The 22,089-nt window shown below is 40.1% G+C and overlaps 1 protein-coding gene across 1 annotated transcript; it reads right to left on the minus strand.

Moving 5' to 3' along the window:
- Positions 1-406: 406 nt before the first annotated feature.
- edn3b (endothelin 3b) lies at positions 407-13,113 on the minus strand. Its single transcript, XM_049753968.1, has 4 exons — positions 12,728-13,113; positions 12,424-12,643; positions 3,910-4,068; positions 407-2,115 (listed from the first exon to the last, which is right to left on the minus strand). The coding sequence occupies exons 1-4, from the start codon at positions 12,777-12,779 to the stop codon at positions 2,061-2,063; spliced, it is 486 nt and encodes a 161-aa protein (XP_049609925.1). The 5' UTR covers positions 12,780-13,113; the 3' UTR covers positions 407-2,060.
- Positions 13,114-22,089: the final 8,976 nt, after the last annotated feature.

The following is a 22,089-nucleotide window of genomic DNA, read 5'->3' on the forward strand; positions in this document are numbered from 1 at the left end:
AGCAGCCAGATGCAGGGCACAAATAGAGACGAAGAACCAGTCACACCTGCGTGCACATCGTCACTTTTATTTTCATTTAATATACATTTGAATGTATTCGGCAGTACTGTGAATGTGCCAATTTCTTCTATGTTGCTCCAATAAAGAGAACTCGATACATATCTCAATATATTTTTTAATGATTCGGTTTGATTTGATGCATTCGCATCTTTTAAATAAAAAATGATGAAAAATGAGAGAGCGAGAGAGAGAGAGCGAGAGAGAGAGAGAGAGAGAGAGAGAGAGAGAGAGAAATAGAGAGAGAGAGAGAGAGAGAGAGAGAGAGAGAGATTCATTTAAACGTGTTTTAGGTCCGCCGCTTTCAGACCCAAGGTGAAGAGTGTACAAAAAGGCAAGAGTCAGCGAATACTTTGTTTGCTTTGTTTTTAATTATAAATCTCTTTGAATTACACTGAATGATTTACCAAAAGTTTAGATGGAACCTTAAAAAATACATTTGTAAATTATCATAAATACACAACACTGTAACCCCAGTATTAGCTTCAGGTCCCACTAAAGTTAGTGTTCCTTTCCTCTCTCCAGTTGACTACATCATGACACTATTATTGTACCCAGCACAAATATACCAACAACATAAAGACTTTTAGGAACTAAGGTATGCAAGACAAACAAGCAAATAGTGTTTGCTTTGTATATGTCAAGAAGCTACTTGCAAAAGTGGTCGAGTGGGACCTACTCGTAATTATTGGTCAGGCAAGAAAAAGTCTAGCCCCAGAGGCTAAAGGAAATGTTGCCATTTGTCTCTCACTCTATATTACTGACTTCCCTCTGTGAATAAGCTCCATACGAAAGTCTAACCACAGTCTGCTGAGGCCGTGGGCAACACATTTTTTCACCAGCGATAAAGATTCCATCTCGATCGAGGTGTTTTGTCATTTATTAATAATGCCCTCCAATAATTCAACACACATTGCACATACAAACTCTCACTGGTGTTATTCCATGTTTCTCTCATTATTGAAAAACTCTATCCTCTAATTGAAACTGAGCATCACATTCTATCATCACCTCCCCATCGATGTCAGTCATTCATGCCATTTGTAATAAAAAGATTCAAGCAGTACATCATGATCATAAATCATTCCTGAAGGGAAAAGTAATTAAATATTTGGCTCCGAGGTACATGACATTTAGGCATGACCCTGACACGGAATGTGACTACATTGTTTTTCAACTATACGTAGTCATTCCTCCAGCCCACATTGTCAGTATTGATTCTCATTTCTTGCTTGCCCAATTGTTGCTCAAAATAGAGCTCTGTTATAATATGTACCTAAGTCAAATAATATCACATTTCTCTTGGGTTAAGGTTAGTGTAACAGAGAACAGAGTAAAGTTTACATAATTAATAATATTCATATACCTTTATATTATTCTGTTAAAATATGTACAAAATGAGACCTTAATTTTAAACATAACATCATGAAAAACATCATTATACAAAGTAGAAGAGTGCCTCAGTATTTATTATTATTCATTATTATGAGTTCTAAAATTGCATCGTGCTTCAGTACTTTCAACCACAACTCAAAATGTTGTTGACCAACATCCATGTAGAAATGTTGTCCATGGCTTATTGAACATTTACAGCTCACCTCATTGCTTTGAAAGAAACTCTGATCGACAATATGTTAGCAGATATGTTATTTACGTAATATTAATACAAAGAGGGAGTCTGATCAAGCACGGCAATAAGGTCACACGGGATTTTCAAGGTGAAAGCAATCCTTTTGCTGATCAGGAGAGAAGTCAAAAGAGATTAGCCTCCAGGGAACTGTATCGAATTTGCTGAAGTGTTCTTAAAAGCACGCGGCCTGATGGAACTTGCTCCCAGAATTATGATGCCTAGGAATGTCGGCAGTGTCAATCTCCAAAGTTCTTTCCTTGAATGGGAGTGTACCTGTGGAAGCAAGTGTGCCAAGCAGAGAATGATGGGCTGAAGATGAGGGATGGATCCGCTCCCTGAAGAAAATAGCACGAGATGAGGAAGTGTCCAACTGTCAGCCAGGCCTTGGGACTCTGTGAAGACTCGGTTTTGGCCCAGTCTGCAGAGAGCTTAGATGAGAAAACACAAAATTAAATTACAACACAAATTCACTTGGCTCCTGAGAAAGTTCTATTTCTCTATGGAGAGAAAAGCAATGATCCAATGAAGACGGAATGAAATTGCTTCAAATTGCCAAAGTAAAATTTTGATAAAGAAATCTGCCTCTGGTTACATACATTTCATTATGTGCACTGTCTCGGAGTGGACGCATTTGTATTGTGCTTTTCGCAATATTTAACCATCATTCTGTTGCGATAGTTGTGTTGTTTCTCTCTGTTTTTGGCATCACGGTGACTAATGACTGAGAATGGCCAAAAAGCAGACATAAAACTTGATGTCTCCGCAGTGGCAGCAGATGGAAAGCTGATGTATTGTCAAAAAGGTTCAACAGCATGAAATGTATGATGTACATGAACGGGGCATTACTTCTATTATATCTTGTAATTCAAGATTAATTTAATGCAAGTTGATCTTTGAACAGCTGAAGGCTATTCAAGAGGAAGAATGTAAATATAATAAATTGAGGTCTGAAACGGATTCCCTGCATTCCATTCATTTTTATGGGAAAAGTTGGTTTATGAATGTTCAGAGTTACAAATGGGGTCACAGAATGAATGAAGTTTGTAACTTGTGGCACCACTAAATTTTTGAGAAATCAACTTCTTATGATGTCAGATCACTGCCCCAGAAAACATATTTGTGTGGCATTAGGAGATTGCTGTGATGATTTGACTAACATTAGAACAATTCCTTTCTTTGACATTGGGGAATAGGCTTATTCGTGCAGTTCTACAATGTAATATTTTGTACATTTAAAATGCACATGTAGAGCGCCAACAAAGATTTGATGAAGTGACTGCATAGAATGTTTGTTTCGAAAGATAAATACTAACTAGACTCTTTTCTAAAAAAATGCAAATTGCTCTCGACTTTTAAGGAAATTAACACAACATTTAGATTTGCGTGCATTTTTTTTGTCAAGTCAAATCACCATACTAAGTTGTCCAAGTCTATTCCACTGGGAAGGTCTCTGCATAATTTTTCTATAAGCAACCTTGAGCACAATTGGATTTCAAAGCATGTTTCTTGCTATAAATCATGCACGTTGGTGCATGTGAAGTCTGTAGAAACATTCCCCCTTGAGCACATCAAAGTGGAAGATTGCTGTAAAACCTCACATACATATTTATAGTAAGACTATTTGGATTTTGAATAAATTAGTTAAAAGTTTGCGGTCCTGTGTGTTTTTCTCACTCCGAAGTCAGGTCTGTCAGTTGCAATGGTGGCATCCAATTTGACATTTAGGGCTCTATTTTCAGACACAGAAGCACATGTGAAGTCTGTACAAGTGGTACAAGTTAAGTTAACCCATGTTACGGTGTTGTAGACTGCGCTATGCCATGCTGGGCAGTCCTGCGAATCGAGTGCCTTTTCAATTACAGTCAATTTATTTTTCATTATTGTTATTATTTGATGTTATATGTTTTGTAAAGCATTTTGTTGCTGCAAAAGCTGTTGTGACAGTGCGATATAAATAAGGATGTACTACATATTGTATTGTATTGTATTGTATTGTATTGTATTGTATTGTATTGTATTGTATTGTATTGTATTGTATTGTATTGTATTGTATTGTATGTGTGTGCATAAGGAGGGGCGTCACACAGATGAACAAAAGTGAGAGGAGAGGCTTTGGTTGGCTGTGTTGCCTTCCATAATGGTGCAAACGCTCGTTTATAACTGAGCCTGTCAACAAACATACCAAAAGAAAGAACAGAGTAAAAACGAAAAATGGAACTGACCTTGACTGACAAAAAAGATGGCACTCTGGGTCTTCATCCAGAGAAGCACACAGGCAGCGCTGAGTGTCTCTTTGCTGGTGCTCACTCGGTCGTCCAGCAACAGCACGTCGGATTCGCTGGGATCCTTGGTAGCTCGACATTCCATAGGGTACCGTACGCCTGCAAGTTTCCAAAAAGAAAGGCTGTTTTGTTCAATGGAAGCAAAACGTGCCTAAACAAATGTCCTCATATTTGATGGCATATCACAAGATAAATGACAGAACATTTCAATGAACCACACATGTTAAAGGCTGCATTATCTGTGAATCGGGCATGAATCCAGAAGGAGGAAGATCTACAGACTAGTGAATATGTATGCTAACATACGCTTCTATGTCAACAATTCAGTACTAAAGTGTTCTCACTCTTTTTATGTTTTCAGCTTTTCTGTTTAATGCATTTAGAAACAAATCTGGAATGTGTTTTTCTTCATCTTTAATGGCCAGACAGTCTTACTTTGATTTGAAAAGTATTGCTGTTGGCTTTACTCCCCCCCAAAAGGTTAACAAAGTATACTTACTTTTCTAAGTAAGAAAAAAGTATACTACTATATTTGGTTAGCTTGCTTTAATATGTTCATGCATGGGAGCAATTGTCTATGCCAGGGGTTTTCAACTGGTTTAGTCCAAGAGACCACCAAGAAGTAACTCGGGCACCACTGCTTTGGCGGAATATTATTCCATTTTGCACCGAAGGACGTTACATCTATACAGGCTATTTATTTGCATCTGTATGTCTATTTTGGGAATCTCAGGTACATTTGACATAATTTGGATGGGTAAATGATTCACAAAATTAGCTGGAACATAAGGCCAGATTAAATCATAAATCACTTTTATTTTGAAAATGGTATAATTATTTTCCATTGCCAATTTCAGGGACCACCTGCAATACCACTGACCACCTCATGACAATCCCTGGTCTACGCCAACAAAATCACTGAGTTCAGTATAGATTAGTCGATGAACAGCCAGTAACAACTTCAATACTTCATGTTAACAATTGCAAATAGTCTTTCAATCATATAGCGAGTTTCTCAGAGCACTTTACACTGAATTCCTCTGGAGGGTCAGTATCTTGTTCATGAATACTTCGACATAGTCACAATGGCCGGAAATCGAGCCTCTGGGTTGGGAGATGACCACTGAGCCACGCATGTAACAGGTCCCATGTAACACATGCGTATAGTGACAAATATTGTTTTTGTCTCAAGTTGGTTTGCTGTTTAATTCATGTCTGCCAATAATGTGCATTACACTTGTATGAGGCATTACTACTTTTCTCTTTTAATAAATACACATTCACCCTTGAGTGCAGGGTTCGGTTCCGGCTCTGGTCTTTTTCTTTTAAAAAACTACAGAAGTGCTCCCCTTTCTCTGCCTTCCACTGTCAGGCCTCCCTGGAAGGTAGGCAGTGCTTTCCCGTTAGAGTTAGTTATGGCTATTGCTTATCATGGAATGCCTGTAACAATGCGTATGCATGTGTGTGTGAGTGTGTGACTGAGTTGTATGACAACAAGAAAAAGTGTTGCATAGTTAGCTTCTCGAGGCTTGGAAACGTGTGTGGGTTTGTGTTTTTGACACTGAACTCGACAACTGCAGGAGGTGGGCTGCTTGAAAAGTGGATCTCTGGTCAAAAGAGTTTGGGCATTATATATGTACCAACTCTTACTAAGTCTCATATAATCAGACTGTTATGTAGTGCAAAAAACTTGAACCTCTGATGGGCTATGTAGAATATTAATCATTCCTCTCGCTCGCTCTTTCAGTGCTATGAAAGATTCTTTCAAAATTCCTGCCATGGAATTTGAACTGACTGCAAACAAATATACAGAGGTAAAGGGAGACCTACTGCTGACTTCTGTACCATTCCATTGCGTGCCTTCAAAAAACAAAAACTTTAAATTAGTCCAATGAATGAAATATTAATCACAATACTGTGTTTCCAAAATGTATCCATCCATTTTCTGTACTGCTTCTTCTCACTGAGTCATGGGCGTGCACATTATTGTAAAGAAAATGATTGTTTATTTCCCCTTTAAATCCATCCATCCATCCATCCATCCATCCATCCATCCATCCATCCATCCATCCATCCATCCATCCATCCATCCATCCATCCATCCATCCATCCATCCATCCATCCATCCATCCATCCATCCATCCATCCATTTTCAAAGCAGCTTGTCCCCATGGGGGTCGCGGGCATGCTGGAGCCAATCACAGGGCACACAGAGACGAACAACCATCCGCACTCACACTCACACCTAGTGGCAATTTGGAGTGCTCAATTGGCCTACCAAGCATGTTTTTGGGATGTGGGAGGAAACAAGAGTCCCCTGAGAAAACCCACGCAGGCACGGGGAGAACACACAGGGAGTTCCACACAGAGAGGGCCGGAGGTGGAATCGAACCCGCACCCTCCTATCTGTGAGGTTGACGTGCTAATCATGCCACCCTCCCTTTTAATCTTCTCAACTCAATTTCTGAATAAATGTCTATGACTATTGTTAGTAATTCAGACTGAATAAACACAGAATTGATTCAATTGTTTCAACACAACCGTTTTAACCCTTTAAGCGATAAAACCTACAAAAAAAAAACAGGACTCACATTTCTATTTTTGCAGTGGTTTGCCAAATCTGCAAGGTCACTTTGCTTTCAGTTTGTCCACATGGAGACCTTATAAGTAAGCTGTTTGCCTCACACCAACTACCCCGTATTTCTTTTAAAATTCCTTGACTTTGAACCTGACACACAAACACACGATGGTAAGAGAAAATGAAACAACAAGGAAACAAAAAATGTCATGGATTTGTTTGTGAGGTAGCTGCAAGTGGTCACACATTGTCACAGAAAGAAGATTAATTGTCCTCGTCTGGCAAGTCATACACATGTATTCTGTCTTCAAGCTTGGCGCTAATAGAGATCGGTTAACGAGGAGAAAAGTTGTAAAAAAATCTGAAAATTTTGCTTTGCCTAAAGACACTGTAGCGGCTACTCATTTTCTCCCAGAAGATTTAATTTACAATCTAAATGATGTCAGTAAGTGAAGAGCACAAGCTTGATAGCTGGCTTCATCCTCATCCACTTTAGACTGATATCTGCTTTAAAGCCAATTATTCAAAGTCCATCCAAGTTCAGGAAGCCTTGCAGCGGGATCAGGTTAACAGGGTAGATGAAGCAAGCAGAGCACGAAGAGAGGACATCCGTGGATCAGCAGTTCGCCAATCAATTAGAGGTGTTGCAACATGATAGGCAAGGCAGAAGATTCCCTTGGGCCCCGAGCTGAAAAGGCTCTTACATGCTTCTGCTGACATTGAGTCATATCACTGCAAAAATAAAAACGTGACAGTACCCGCAAAGGGGCTTCTGACTGCCAGAGCAGCCTGCTAGGCCCCACCACTGACAGACAGTTGATTTTGACTTAGTATATCAATGACACGTCTTTAAACTGTCATTACAATGATGGATGGGTTGCCTCTCGAAGAACTCTATAATGATAACCCCCTACTCACAGGCTTGTTGGATATTGTGCCTGCAGCAAAAATAAAAACTAACTTATCGATCAGAACACGTTAATTTGCGATAGCTGAGAAGGAACGACAGCTATCTTGGATTGAGGTAAATTAAAGATATCTTGAACTGGAAATATGGCTAATTAAAATGCCTTACATATGTATGTCAAACTGGAGTTACAGATATTTGTAATTCATTTTCAGATACACTATCTGTAGTACACATATAGTTAGTTGCAGCTGCCATACACATGAATGGCAAAAGTAATGACTGCAAATATCTGAATGACAAATCTGGAAAGGAAGAACAAAGTTGCCGGTCTCTGAAATGTTCTTTTCTCTAAGAAATGAGTTACAGATATCTGAATCACCTATCCATTGTTGTTATCCATTAGCCGTTGAACCACAACCCAAAATACATTGGTGTTTAATCAGGAAAACGTGATTTAATATAAAGACAAACATGAGAGCTCTATTTTCATAGACACCACACTCAAATGTGAAAACGGGCACATCTTGATTTTCATGAAGATGAAAGTCTCCGTTAAAGTGTTTGGGAATTTGGCACATCAGAGTGTGCCATGCTGACCGAGGGCATTTTCCATGTCCCTTGTGCACCTGAAAATTTGAAGGCAGAAAGTGGACAAAACCTTGGCTAAATGGGGAAGTGAAAATGGAAAGGGGCACGACTTGAGTACTAAAATGAGTAAGGAGATCCCAGATCAAGTTATGGCCACTAAACCAAAGGTTAAATTTGGCTTCCTCAACCACAAAGACTGCAGAACAACATGCAAATGAAAACACATTGCTATGTGCAAATTCAATGATAACCTGGCAAGAGCCAGATTGATGTGTGAATCACTCACAAAAGTTCTCAGTATCAATCTGGGATTGTTCCACTGTCATATGCTCAGGAAAGGTGGGACATACAGTTCCATACTTGGAGCTCATTGGGCAATGTGGCAACTTGTGCATGCCTAACAAACTTTTTTGTTTTGACCAATCATGACAACAGATGATATTATCGTTACCGGAATCTTTACCAGCAAAAAACAAATTGCCTCTCTAAGATGACGTTAATTGCAAGTAACACAAAGAAATCTCATTATCTGAACCACTTATCCTCACTCTCGGGTCGCAGCTTTTAATAAATAGGAAAAAGGTTTTGCATATGGTGCTTTGAAAGTGTTTTTTGGTTTTGTGTATTTAAAATAAAATTTAATTAAAAGGAGAATGCTTTCAACCAAATACATTTTTATGGACTTGATCTTGGTACAGTCATGGATTGTCTCGGTTTTGGTCTTGATTCTGTCTCAACTCCCAAATTTCTTGGTCTTGTCTTAGTCTCTGAGTTCTGATCTTTTGCAAGTCTTGGTCTCGGATAGTAAGGTCTTGAGCACCTCTATCGAATAACACTGTGTTCCTTTCCAGTGCGCCTTAATGTCAGCACTAGACACCAAGTATAATGATCCACTTTCACATCACACAGTCATAAATCTTAAAATAGCAAGGGGGCACTTGGGAAATAACACAAAGTGATGCCAAGAAAAAAAAACACTCTGTTCCATCCAGCGGTTTGAAATGTTTAATATAAAAGGAAACCTTTTCAAAAAAAATTGTTATCCCCCTTTTGTGGCAACTATTTTATGCTCACTATCAAAATTGTACTTTACATGTCAGTATACAGTGAGGACATTCAAATATGTCAATCTGTCCTGACTTGCTAGGCGGTGAAAGGGAGTGTTGTTAAATTGAAATAGCCCACAGCAATCTTGGCAAAAGAAGACAGACCACAGAGAAAATACTGTCTTGCTGGAAAAAAAAAAAAAAAAAGGTATTCAAAAATGACAAGGAGAAACAACCATGGAGATAAGATGGTGTCACTTTTCCAAGGAAAGTAAACCCACTGGTTTGTCAACGGTCATGGTTCCCAAGCAAACCCTCTTCTTCTTGCACTCAAGTCAGCCTCTTGCCAATTCACCCTAAGACATTTAAATGATTGTGACAACTGTGGCCCACCAATGGATTATGAGCCAATGGTGACTCTATAAAGCAAGGCAGTAACTCTTTCTACAATGTGTTCATGACAACACTTGGCAGACCTCATTATTTGGGTTATTTATCACCCCCTAAATCACCTGTTTCTGATGGAGTTCACTGACAGTACTGTTGTTGTAGTTTTCTTTTATTTTTATTTCTTCTAAAGATCACAGCCAGTTCACCCAAAACTACAAATATTGAACAAAAAGTTGGTACTCCGATGTTTTTTTGGGTATAATGTCAACTTATCAGACCACACCTTCATAATATTACAGTCCAACGAAAAAAAAAGTCTGCATGGATGAAGCTGACTCTATTCGATCAACGGCTTTTCTGTTGGTTTCCACACAGTCGACAGATTTATTTAAAATTAATAAATCGATTAATTATCACGCCCATCCTTACAGGCAACAGATATACCCAGGAATTTATTATTTCCAATCATAATTTCCAATGGTGGTTTTTGTTATAAAACCGAATTGGGGGGACAACCAGTAAACAAGAACAGTTTGTTTGATTCCAGAGGTTCCTCTGGATTACTCAATCTTAACACGCAGCACAGTGGTTAAGTAGTGCTGCCAAATGGCTAGAATGTCATAGCTTCAGTCCAATGGACTCTGGCTTCCTCACACAGCAGTCATGCCTCATGGTCTACCAGGAGCCATGAAATATGTATTACCTTTGCCAAGTGTGAAGGTGAGATGTATTGCTTTCACCCCTATTTGTTACCTAGTTAGTCATCTTACGCAAAAACAAAAATAGCATTGATTTCCATGAATGTTTGCGATGTCTGGAATACAAGAAAGGCCCATTGCAGTTTCAGAATAAAAATGACCAAGGAGATTTCTTTTCTCTCGTTTACATTTGACTGTACCAATTTTAGTAACACTTTCATATCTTCTTTGCCAGTTTTTGTTAATATGCAGACTACATTCTTTTCACCTTAGCAGAGGACTGCATTCTACCGAGGGGTCTTTCAAAGTACTCTTGTGTAACACAACACAACATTTCACTCATTGCCAAAACATGAAGACACTTGACTAGTGTAAAATGTGCACATACTGCTGGTTTACAGATAAACTATACTGTACTTGTCAATCAAGGCGCATATTACGCCCATCTTTTTCTCAAATCCATTGTGATTTAAGGTTCAACCAAGGTGAACATAAATTCATTGCTGCATCATCCTCCCACACATTCCTCCCAAGTCAACCCTGTCACTGTATTTCCTTTAAAGCCCATAAACCCATTCAAGATGTTTAAGGTCAAAGGTTAGATCACTTTCTCAAACGTGAGAACTGTATAAGCCTTGGAGGAATGATAGAGTTTTGCTGACGAAAGACACAATTATTTTTATGCCTCAGATGCCACAATCAACTTTCAATGAGCGATTCATGGAACTGATCGCCAAATAGGAAGAAAAAAACACGGCTGACTCCTGGTTAACCTCAATTCCACATCAACTATTGGTGTATGTTTTTGGTTAACCTCAATGCCACATAAACTATTGGTATATGTTTTCGTATTGTTTTACGTTTTTTAATTTATTCCAAGCATTTTGAATAATTCAAATACTAATTAATAGCTGAATATGTGTAATAGCATCATACTATGTGTTTGCTGAAACATAAAATAAATAAAAAAGAATGCACTCCGACTGTATTGGATTGAGTCTTGGACACATTAAATTCATGTAGCTATGCTAGTTTTCCATCATTAAAGAAGACAGGACGACTCTCGTAGCTGAGGTGCATTTTGGGTACTACTGTTATTCAATTGTTCGCCTTTGAGATTTGAAAAATAATTATGCAATTGAAAAGGTCATATTTAACATCCGTGTTTGTGAATGATTGTTTTTTTAAGCATTAAGCCTTTGTGATCTTGAAATCGGGATTGACAAGAGCATGTTTTTTTTTTAATTACAGTAACTGGAAATTATTAGGTCCCTAGAAAAAATTAGGAGAGTCAGAGGAAGAAAGTTGCATAAAGTTGAGAGGGTATTTGAAATAATATCTGTAGTATCTTCTGTCAAACAATGATCTATAGGTATTTCTGTTGGGCATGCCATGACTTGAAAACTGACCTGTGGTGCCTGAAGCTTTCCGGTGTGGTTTACTAAAATGTTTGCATTGCGGCTTGACAGGTATTTATATGCCCCGAGAACAAAATTTCACAAATATTCACATTCGGTAGTAAGATTTAGACAACTTCAATTGCAAAGTCGCTACACTCCTCCTGGTTGAATGTCGCATTCTCTTAAACCTCAAAGGAAATAATGCAGCGTGAAACTGCTTGCGCAACAACCCTCAAGGAGCAATCTTATCTCCAAATCGGGCCGCAAACCTTCATCCCCGCCAAGTCGTTTAAATCCCATCAGTGTACTACAACTACAGATGCCGCATCACAGAAGTAGAACAGATCTGAAATGTCTAAATAGAGTTTTTTCCTGTTTTTATCAACCAACCTTACCTAATTATCTTCGTTCCAGATATACCAACACTTCAGGAACATGTAACAACTATGGACCAGGGAAAGCTATACATATGTAGGTATGTTTTTTTTTTTTTTTATATATATAGTATAAGACAAATGGTCAGAGATACTTGTCAGCGTTAGTACTGCAGACCAAAAATCGAAAATAATGAGTAAGGGCAAAAATGTAATATGTATACCTATATATATGTGTCAGTATCAGTCAAATTTAATTGAAGCTCATTTATTTGTAATCTATTGTTTTTAATCTACCGATACGGGCTACAGGTGTTTTTTTAATTCATAATTTAATAAATTACAGCGCATATTTATTTATTTATTTATTTATTTATTTATTTATTTATTTATTTATTTATATTTCAACTAAAACATTTGTTTTTGTCCTTGTTGGTAATATGTGCCGTATTTCACAAATGATGTCTTACTCGGGAGTATTGATCCAGATGATGTCCAAATGGCAGTAATAGATGCACTCTTTATCCTTGTAGGAATAACAGGTGCAGCGCTTCGATCTGGACTTTGGTTCCGTCGCATCAGAATTCTTTCGAGCCGCGACTCCGCCGGAGTTCAACTGCCCCGTGCTGGACCCCGAGACACCTCCGGGGCTGACCTCCGATATGACCCAAGTATCGCACCTCAAGACTCCTTGTATTGCACAGGAAACATATTACAGTATTAGGAAAAGAGGGAAATTGGGGAACAGCTTGCACAACGACGAGACCCACGTACCTTGTAAGAAAATCACAGCAAGGATTTTGTAAAACATGATTCTCGCCGGCATATGGGAAAAGATCCTTATTTCGTGTGTTAAATATTCCCAAATTTTAAAGCCTGGTGGTAATGCAGCGAAGTGATCATATTAATCCAACATATGTAAAAATCCACTGGTGTCCATGTGCAGATCTGGTAAAAACAAAAAAAAAGAACATTATTTATTCCTCCGTTCCGTTCATATTTGTACCTTCACGTCGTACATCCTGCGCGCAATTCTGTGTCGACCTGTCCTTACTAGTCCTTGCAACAAACTGATATGCCTCAACTCTTCAACGTATCGCAGTCTCGGAGCATCTGGAGAACAGAGCAGCGTGCTTGCCCGCCCCCTATAAACCCCGAATAAAGATCGATGGGCTTTGGATAGGCTGGGGTGCACCACCTCGCCCCCCCTCCCATCAAATGCGCGTGAAAGGGAGGGCTCCACTTTCGCTGCTGTTGATGCAGTGCATAGGAATGGGGCTATGTTTCGTTTTATTTAGGGGTAGAGCTATGTAATCATAACATTGTATGAGCTCGGAAATATGTGTCCAGCTGAATGGTGAGGATCTATTTCCTGTACCATCACAGTGTACAATCTCAGTTCTCATGGTTCAGTTCTCTCCAGGTGTATGTAGAAAACAGGATTAAGCAGCCACATGTAACATTCAATATCTAAATGCATGCTGGGTTATATAAGAGACTTCCTGGAACTAACATTCGGTGCCCTCCAGGGAAAGCCAAGATGAGAAGATGCCTCTTAGTAGTTCATAAGTGGAGTCGGCGCCTTGGTGAGGAACATAAAATGAGGTGATTTCACAAGTAGAAATACCTGTGCCAGGATTTTTGAACATACTGTTCAATCTTTCCTAAAACATTTACATGAGTCGTCCAAAAGTACCAATAGGCAAACGCACTACAAAATGCAAACAGGCATGATGCAAACAATAAGACAAATACATAATGCTAAAAATAAATGGAACATCAAAAAACACACAAGCACACAAAAAAAATTACAATTAAAATTTTCTTTTGTAATAAAATTGTTTACTTTCTGGTACACATTGCATTTTTCTATTGCAATGAGACCCAAGGACACAAACACTTATGCCATTTGTCATTCAGCACATTTCTTTCAGGTTCTATTGTGTTTATTATATGTTTTCCTCTGTCATTACCTGATCCCTTCAGCTGGGTCGTTGCCCAGAAAACACACCAAACCATAAAAAAGGCAAAACACTTGGGGAGTTCAAAGAGTGAAACCATAGACGTGGTTTTACCACCCAATTTTATGTTTTAGTTTTTAATTAAACACTTGGGCATCGAATATCAGAGTACTGTGGGAAATTTGTGTGAAAATTACGTATGAATCACAGATATATCTTTAATTCTCTATGGCAGCTACGTAAATTGTAATCCTTATGTGAATGAATAATGTAATGTATGTATGTAATGTGTTTTATTGTGAGTTTTAAAAGTTCAACAGCTACACAATTGCAATTCATTTTAAACCATCCATCCATTTTCTATACCGCTTGTCCCCACGGGTGTCGCGAGCATGCTGAAGCCTATCCCAGCAGTCAGGGGACATCCTGAACCGATTTCCAATCACAGGGTACACACAGACGAACAACCATCAGGACTCGCACTCACACCTCGGGGTGATTCGGAGTGCTCAATCGGCCTACCAAACGTGTTTTTGGGATGTGGGAGGAAACCGGAGTGCCCGGAAAAAAAACACGCGGGCACGGGGAGAACATGCAAACTCCACACAGGGAGGGCTGGAGGTGGAATTGAACTTGTACCCTCCTAACTGTGAGGCGGCCGTGCTAACCATTGCTACACCGTGCCGCCCTCATTTTAAATCATCTTTAAAAAAAATCACTGGATGTAAAGTTCTGGCTCCGATGGTGGGGGAAGATGCCGGTCCGACCTGGCAGACCCAAACGCTCTGTGAGGGTCTGCTGGGAACGTCTGGCAGAATCTCCTGTCAGGAAGAGCTTCAACTCCCACCTCCGGCAGAGCTTTTCCCACGTCCCGGGGGAGGCGGGGGACATTGAGTCTGAGTGGACCATGTTCCGCGCCTCCATTGTTGAGGCGGCCGACCGGAGCTGTGGCCGTAAGGCCCGGAGTTCTTAAAGGCTCTGGATGTTGTGGGGCTGTCATGGCTGACACGCCTCTACAACGTTGCATGGACATCGGGGACAGTGCCTCTGGATTGGCAGACTGGAGTGGTGGTTCCCCTCTTTAAGAAGGGGGACCGGAGGGTGTGATCCAATTACAGGGGAATCACACTCCTCAGCCTCCCTGGTAAGGTCTATTCAGGGGTGCTGGAGAGGAGGGTCCGGCAGTAAGTCGGATTCGTTCCCAGTGAGGGTTGGACTCTGCCAAGGCTGCCCTTTGTCACCGATTCTGTTCATAATTTTTATGGACAGAATTTCTAGGCGCAGCCGAGGCGTTGAGGGGGTCCGGTTTGGGGACCTCAGCATCGCGTCTCTGCTTTTTGCAGATGACGTGGTGCTGTTGGCTTCTTCAGGCCGTGATCTCCAGCTCTCGCTGGAACGGTTCGCAGCCGAGTGTGAAGCGGTCGGGATGAGGGTCAGCACCTCCAAATCCGAATCCATGGTCCTCGATCGGAAAAGGGTGGAATGCCCTCTCCGGATCGGGGATGAGATCCTGCCCCAAGTGGAGGAGTTCAAGTATCTTGGAGTCTTGTTCACAAGTGAGGGGAGGATGGAGCGTGAGCTCGACAGGCGGATTGGTGCAGCGTCGGCAGTAATGCGGACCCTGTACCGGTCCGTTGCGGTGAAGAGAGAGCTGAGCCAAAAGGCAAAGCTCTCGATTTACCGGTCGATTTACGCTCCTACCCTCACCTATGGTCACGAGCTATGGGTCGTGACCGAAAGAACGAGATCTCGGATACAAGCAGCCGAAATGAGTTTTCTCCGCAGGATGTCCGGGCTCTCCCTTAGAGATAGGGTGAGAAGCTCGGTCATCCGGGAGAGACTCGGAGTAGAGTCGCTACTCCTCCACGTTGAGAGGAGCCAGATGAGGTAGCTCGGGCATCTTATCAGGATGCCTCCTGGACGCCTCCCTGGGGAGGTGTTCCGGGCATGTCCCACCGGACCCCGGGGACGACCCAGGACGCGCTGTTGGCAAGTCTGGTGGTGCGGGAGCGCAGGCCAGACTTGCCAACAGCTTCTTTCCCCAGGCTGTTAGGGCCCTGAACTCGCTACCCCCTTCTGCGTAGCGTGTGGCACTGTTGCGCTTTTTTCGGGAATGTCTGCTGTACGCGCACTTGCTCCTTTTTTTTCTGCTCCTCTTATTTATTTATTTATTGTGTTATTTATTCATTATTTGTGACGCATAACATAAAAAATAACTTATTAGGAAGTGACTTGTTGCTCATGCTGTTGCCAGACACACAGAAGCAACCCGCATTTGTGGGATGTCATTTGTCTTCAAAGTGAAAAGCTTTCAACTACACTGGAGTCACCACCCGCTAAAAATCAGCGTCCAGTGGAGCCCAAAATCGTGTCCATAATGCGTTGGCTGGTTGAGGACCGCATTTGTACTTAACATCCAAAATAATATGAAATCTGGTTGTTAGTACATCAGCACCACAGTTCAGGGGTGCAGGATTCGATCCTTTGCATGTTCGCCCCTTTTGCAAAACATCCCAAAGTCAGGGCAAATTAACCTAATTTCCAGGGTCGGTCGGGTTTTTAAGCCAGCAGTTTAAAGGGTGTGTAACTGTCAGTCTGTCAGTCCACCATGACTGTTTTCAGCACTTCCGTCCGTCAAGTATATCATACACTTTGGCCATGTTTACATTTTTTGTTTAAAGTCTGAATGTTAGCAATATTGCAATTGCACAAGGCCATGTAAACACCTGCAAAAATCCAAATATGCTTCTTTTTGTTATAAACATAAGTGAGTCCTTTTATAAGATGAATATTTGGCTACCCACAGCTATCAGAACACCTCCATTAAACAGAAGATTCATTTGTGTTCTGTGCAAGTGCTGTTCGCAGGGAATCTTGGTCTTTTGAACGACTTGTATCCATGGCATCTGGCACACAACACACTGAAAATACAAGCAGAGATAAACAAGCATGCACAGAACCACACGTCTGGAACAAGGAGGAAACCGATTATTGTATTAGTGTGTTGAAGGACATGAATGTCTTTCTTGTCAAAGAAAAGTAAGAAGCGAAAATGCCGTATGTGTTTGATGGTGTGTTTGATAGTGATATTCCAATTATCGTAATTCTGCTCAAGCATACACGGGTTAATCTGATTGTTTAGGAAAAAATAATACAAATAATTAAAAGGTACATTTATAAAAATTATTTCACCCAAATAATGGCGACATCTAGTCTATAAGGAGAGGAAGACCATTTTTTTTTCCCTGATCTTATTTTTCTTAAAATCTGTTGAAATTGGTATGTGTGTATAATCTCCTTAAGGAGTGTTGCTGACACTTTACATATTTTTTTGGGGCATGTGTATCCATGACATACGTACACTAAAGTATAGTCTCATCTGTCATAAAATGCTTTCTCAGACAAGAAAATTACCTTTGGACTTCCACTTACGAATATGATTATCTTGTCAAATAATTGATACATAGCACGCAAGACGTGAGAGTGGTCTTTCCTCTCTTTCACAGCGCACATTCATCATTATCTTTTCTTTTCACCCAAATTTGACCTGAGCTGTTTCGGCCACGTGCATGCCAGACATTCCTGTGGAAGCCATCGCGCTATTGTCAAGGTAATTTTCAAGGGAACACACTAATGAAGGGATCACGTAGGAGTTTAGAGAAAGTATGAAATGAAGGTCATCACTTGTTGACTCTAGTTCACAGGGAATCAGACAGGCAGTGAGGAAAACAAGGCAGACAAAAACAGGAGCAAATAAAAGTTCATGCCCTGGGGGAAATAGACATAGACGAAAAGAAGGCGGGACGCAACATTTAAGTAAGAAGGAGAACATTGGAAGGCCTTTAACAGAGTGAAAAGTCGATGAGAAAAATATTGGGATACTAATTTAAAAAAACGAGCAGGGCGGTGCAATCTAAGGGCAGGGTTTGATGGTTTTGAGCTTCTCTTGGTGATGTAGTATGGATGATTCCAGACAATAGAAGAGCAGATTGGCCGTTAAGTGACGCACAAAAATAAAAGAAAATATACGCACATCTTGCGCATGACGGCTTCCCGACTTACTACATTTTGTGCAACTTTTCCTAACATTTGCAGTTGATTTCCAAATGTTACTTTCCCAAGGATGCTCAGCATTAGAGGTCTGACTTGCTGTACTGTCTGTGCAGAACAACACCAATGACAGGCTAAAATGAGCACTGAGACAGCACTAGTGGGTGAGTAAAAACTTTGGGCCATTGTGTAGATTGCAGATAATGAACTAGGAATGCAGATAAAAGGCATAATCGGTGCTTGAAAGATACTCTTCAGAGATCTCAACAAGGTAGGACAGACACTGTGGATTGATGACTCACTACAGCTCACCATTTACACACTGTATAACTCACTCATGAGTAAACCAGAGCCTCAGGTGTGTGGTGTTCTTTCTCAACACACAGACAGACCATGCAGGCAGCAGACTCAAGGTTAAACAAAAAATGTAAAAAACTTTTCATAAATGTCTCATCTTCAGTGCGTGAAACCTATTCAGTGAAGCTCAGCGTTGCATTTTTGGTGCAATTCTTTTGTTTGGGTGTGTTTCCATATCCATCCAGAGAAAATTAAACATTTATGTAAAGCCGTATGGCTGTTGGAATTGTGTCTTTTTGGCATGTTTGAAGCAATAAAAAAGAATGAAGTGCTTGAAATGCTTGAAAAGAGCTCCACGATAGGGTTGGTTTTTGGCATTTCAAGTATTTAATGATTTCTATGGGTGAATGTCAAATATATCATCCTATCTCATAAATATTTATAAAGATTGTGTTTATTAGCACCACAATATTCACAAAACCATTCAGGACCATATAGAGCATCCCAAAACATTGCCCAGCAGAAGATTTTGTGTGTCTTGACAGAACATCAAATGTGACTGAGACATTATCCAGTTTTATTTAACTGGTCTGAAAATTATCATGCATTTACTACAACGAATATATCTGTGCCAGGGACATGTAGTAACAGAGGAATGTTTAATGTTCTTTTATTACTGCCATTACCATCAAACATCATGATTATTTCGGCATACATATATCACATTCCAAAGATTGGGAAACACTGATGTAGTGGATTCCATTTCATTCATCATTTTTTTCGATGACTGTATCTGGGCTGTGACGCAAGTGTATTCTCACTCGGTTGAACATCTGCTTGAAGGAATAGTTAAGAGGAACCCTGCTCGAGAGGGCAGCAGGTAACACATTGCAGTGGAAGCTATCTTTGGGTGTTAGACACATGTATCACGTGTTTGATGAAAAAACATTGTTTTTTTGCGCAAAGCCAGGGGATCTACAGACTTAGCCCTGTGGTGATGTTGAGCTTCTGAGGTAGGGAGTGCAGAAACAATAAACAGCAGGAATAAGCCAGTTGAAATGAACAGGGTGAAGAATGAGTTCCACACATTTTAGGATGGTAAGAAAATTGTGCACTTGGCCTGTAGCATAGCTGCGGATGTTACACTATCTCTTCCATTCTAGTATTCATATATTGTGACACATCATGATCCAAATCTTCCGAGTTTGATCCCTTGAGCAAGATACTGACCCCCACATCCCCCAGAGTCAGAGGCGCCATAAATGGGATGCAACAGGAAGGTGATGACGGGTTTAAGAGCTCATAGCGGGTCCAGGGTTAGACTTTTTTTATGGGGCCCCAAATGTTTGAAATTGCATGGTGCTGCATCAGCAGTGTCAAGAAGCTGTTACTTAACATGACATGTTCCATAAAAAGGGGGAAAATACATATCAAAGAAAAGGTACACCATTCAACTCAGTAAAATTTAAGTTGTAATTCGCGTTCGTGTTGCCTGCACATACAAGCAAAGAATTAGGAACCAATACTTTGTCCCAATGTCTGACTGTCTGCTTGATCCAACATTAAGCTGGCACAGTATACTCGTATCACGTAATTTCTTCATCTGCCCTCCTCTTAGATACACAGAGCCACTTTCAGTGAAAGCTCGGTTTTCGTGCCAAGAATGTGTGCTACAGATACAAACCAAATATTCCATAAGCAACAGCCGAACTAACGCCCTGCATTGCATTGCAGTCTCATCTATTACAAAGGACACATTTCTAGTAGCCTGCAAACTATACAGCACCACCCTTTGGGGAGCCAGAGTACTTCAAGGGAGGCGGCAGCTTGGTTTAGGATAAAGAAAAAAAGAAAACCTTGTGTTGAAGACCAAATGGACAAAGAGGGTGTAGTATGGGGAGAGGACAATATCTGAAGGCAGATATCGAAAGTCATGTGAAAAACATTGTAGTATATCCAAACACAATGTACATTTCTTGACAGCAAAGATTGTTGTGTTACTTAACAAATACTGCACTTAACATTGTACAAATAAATGGGTCCTCCGAATACAAATTTAATGGATTTCCCATTTTCCCTATTTTCTGTCGCCGATGTCTTACTTTTCTTCTGCAAGTGAATGAATGTATGCCATATGAGCCCAAATTCATGGTATGAATGTATTTTGGAACCGACTAGTCCAGAGTGTATTCTACCTTTTCCCCAGTCAGCTGAGATGGGCTCCAGCACACCTAATGAAAGCAAACGCAACAGAAGGATTGATACATTTTGGGGTGATGTTCTACAATATTTGTATGCCTTTACTTTGCAAAGTGCTTTGAAACTATGGTACAGTGTATTAAAATACACATTTTTGTGTCTTAGCGCCTCAAAAGTCTACCCAAAACATGATGGTCAAAATCATGACATCAGTCTACAGACTACTGCTACTACTTACTTTTTGCTAACCGGTGTCATAAGCTACCTGTTATAAAGAGAAAAAGTGTGTTGATAATCATAGCAATTCAGAGGCGCAGGGTTCGATTTCAGCCTTCCTGTGTGGATTTTGTATGTTCTCCCCATGCTTCCCAGAGTTTTCTCCATGTGCAAGGGTTTCCTCCCACATTAGTAGGCCAATTGACCACTCCAAATTGTCCCTACGTGCGAATTGCTGTTTGTCTATTTGTGCCCTGCGATTGGCTCGCAAACAGTTCAGCCCAAGACTGCTGGGATATTCTCTATCATGCCCTTGACCCTCGTGAAGATTCGCGATACGGAGGATGAATGAATAAAAGAATTTAGATAATAATAATAGCCCCCTAAATGAGCTTTTACACAAACACTGAACAAGAATAATTATCGGACCGACTATAGCAGTTTTACTTTCTATCAGTCATCTTTTGGTTTTAACAAGGCTGTACCACAGGTGATAACACTGGTCTATAAGAGATAATAATTTAAATACAATAGTGTGCAAAAAAAAAAATTGGTGCAGTAAAAAAGGAATTTCAGCTTGGATCTATGAGAGCTCCGGTAACATGTTTGAAAGAGACAGGCAAATAAATTATGTTGGATCCGGAAAAATGTGGTCAGTGAACATTTGAAGCTTAATGTGATCCAGGTTCCATGCGCAGCTTCTGCAGAACTGACTGCCAAACTAAACTGACCTTCGTTTGGCTCCTGAAATCATCATTAGGACTTAGCTAAAAATAAAAAATAACAATTAAAAAGTGAATAACTAAAGCAGTATTTATAATAAACAAACAAAAAAGACTAAAAACTTCAACATCTGCTATGAAACCTATCGTACATAAACTTGACAGTTGGGATTTGTGCTACTGTGGCGATGGGAGGAACTGGCTTTTGACCAACAACAATTTGTGAGAAGATTACGGCAGGAGATAACAGACAGTGTGAAGCTACTGTGGTTTCAATTCCTTTGTGTGTTTAAACCTTAATATGTCAATAGGATTAACTTTGTACAACATGTCAGATAGTTTAAATCCACAATAAAATAAGATTAGTGATAAAATAATACAAAGTATTTATGTATCAACAGTTTTCAAACCTGCCAGGTGACTTCAGTAGAGGTGCTTAAGCCTGAGAAAAAAAATGGGCACGTTAAGAATATGATGAGAAAGTTGCACGGTGCTCATTAATGATTTTCTAACTACTTTGAAAGAATCAACGGTGGCCTAATATTTAAGAGAGTTTTTTAGATTGCTCAGGTAAATTTAGTTGGTTCAGCTGAGTAATTGTGAAAGGCCTAACCTACTGCTGAGACCTTCTGCCGATGTTCTCAACTACTGTGGACACATTGGAAAGTAGGCAAATTATACATCAATCTTA

Source organism: Syngnathus scovelli, chromosome 2 (assembly GCF_024217435.2).
Source record: "Syngnathus scovelli strain Florida chromosome 2, RoL_Ssco_1.2, whole genome shotgun sequence".
NCBI classification, from domain to species: domain Eukaryota; kingdom Metazoa; phylum Chordata; class Actinopteri; order Syngnathiformes; family Syngnathidae; genus Syngnathus; species Syngnathus scovelli.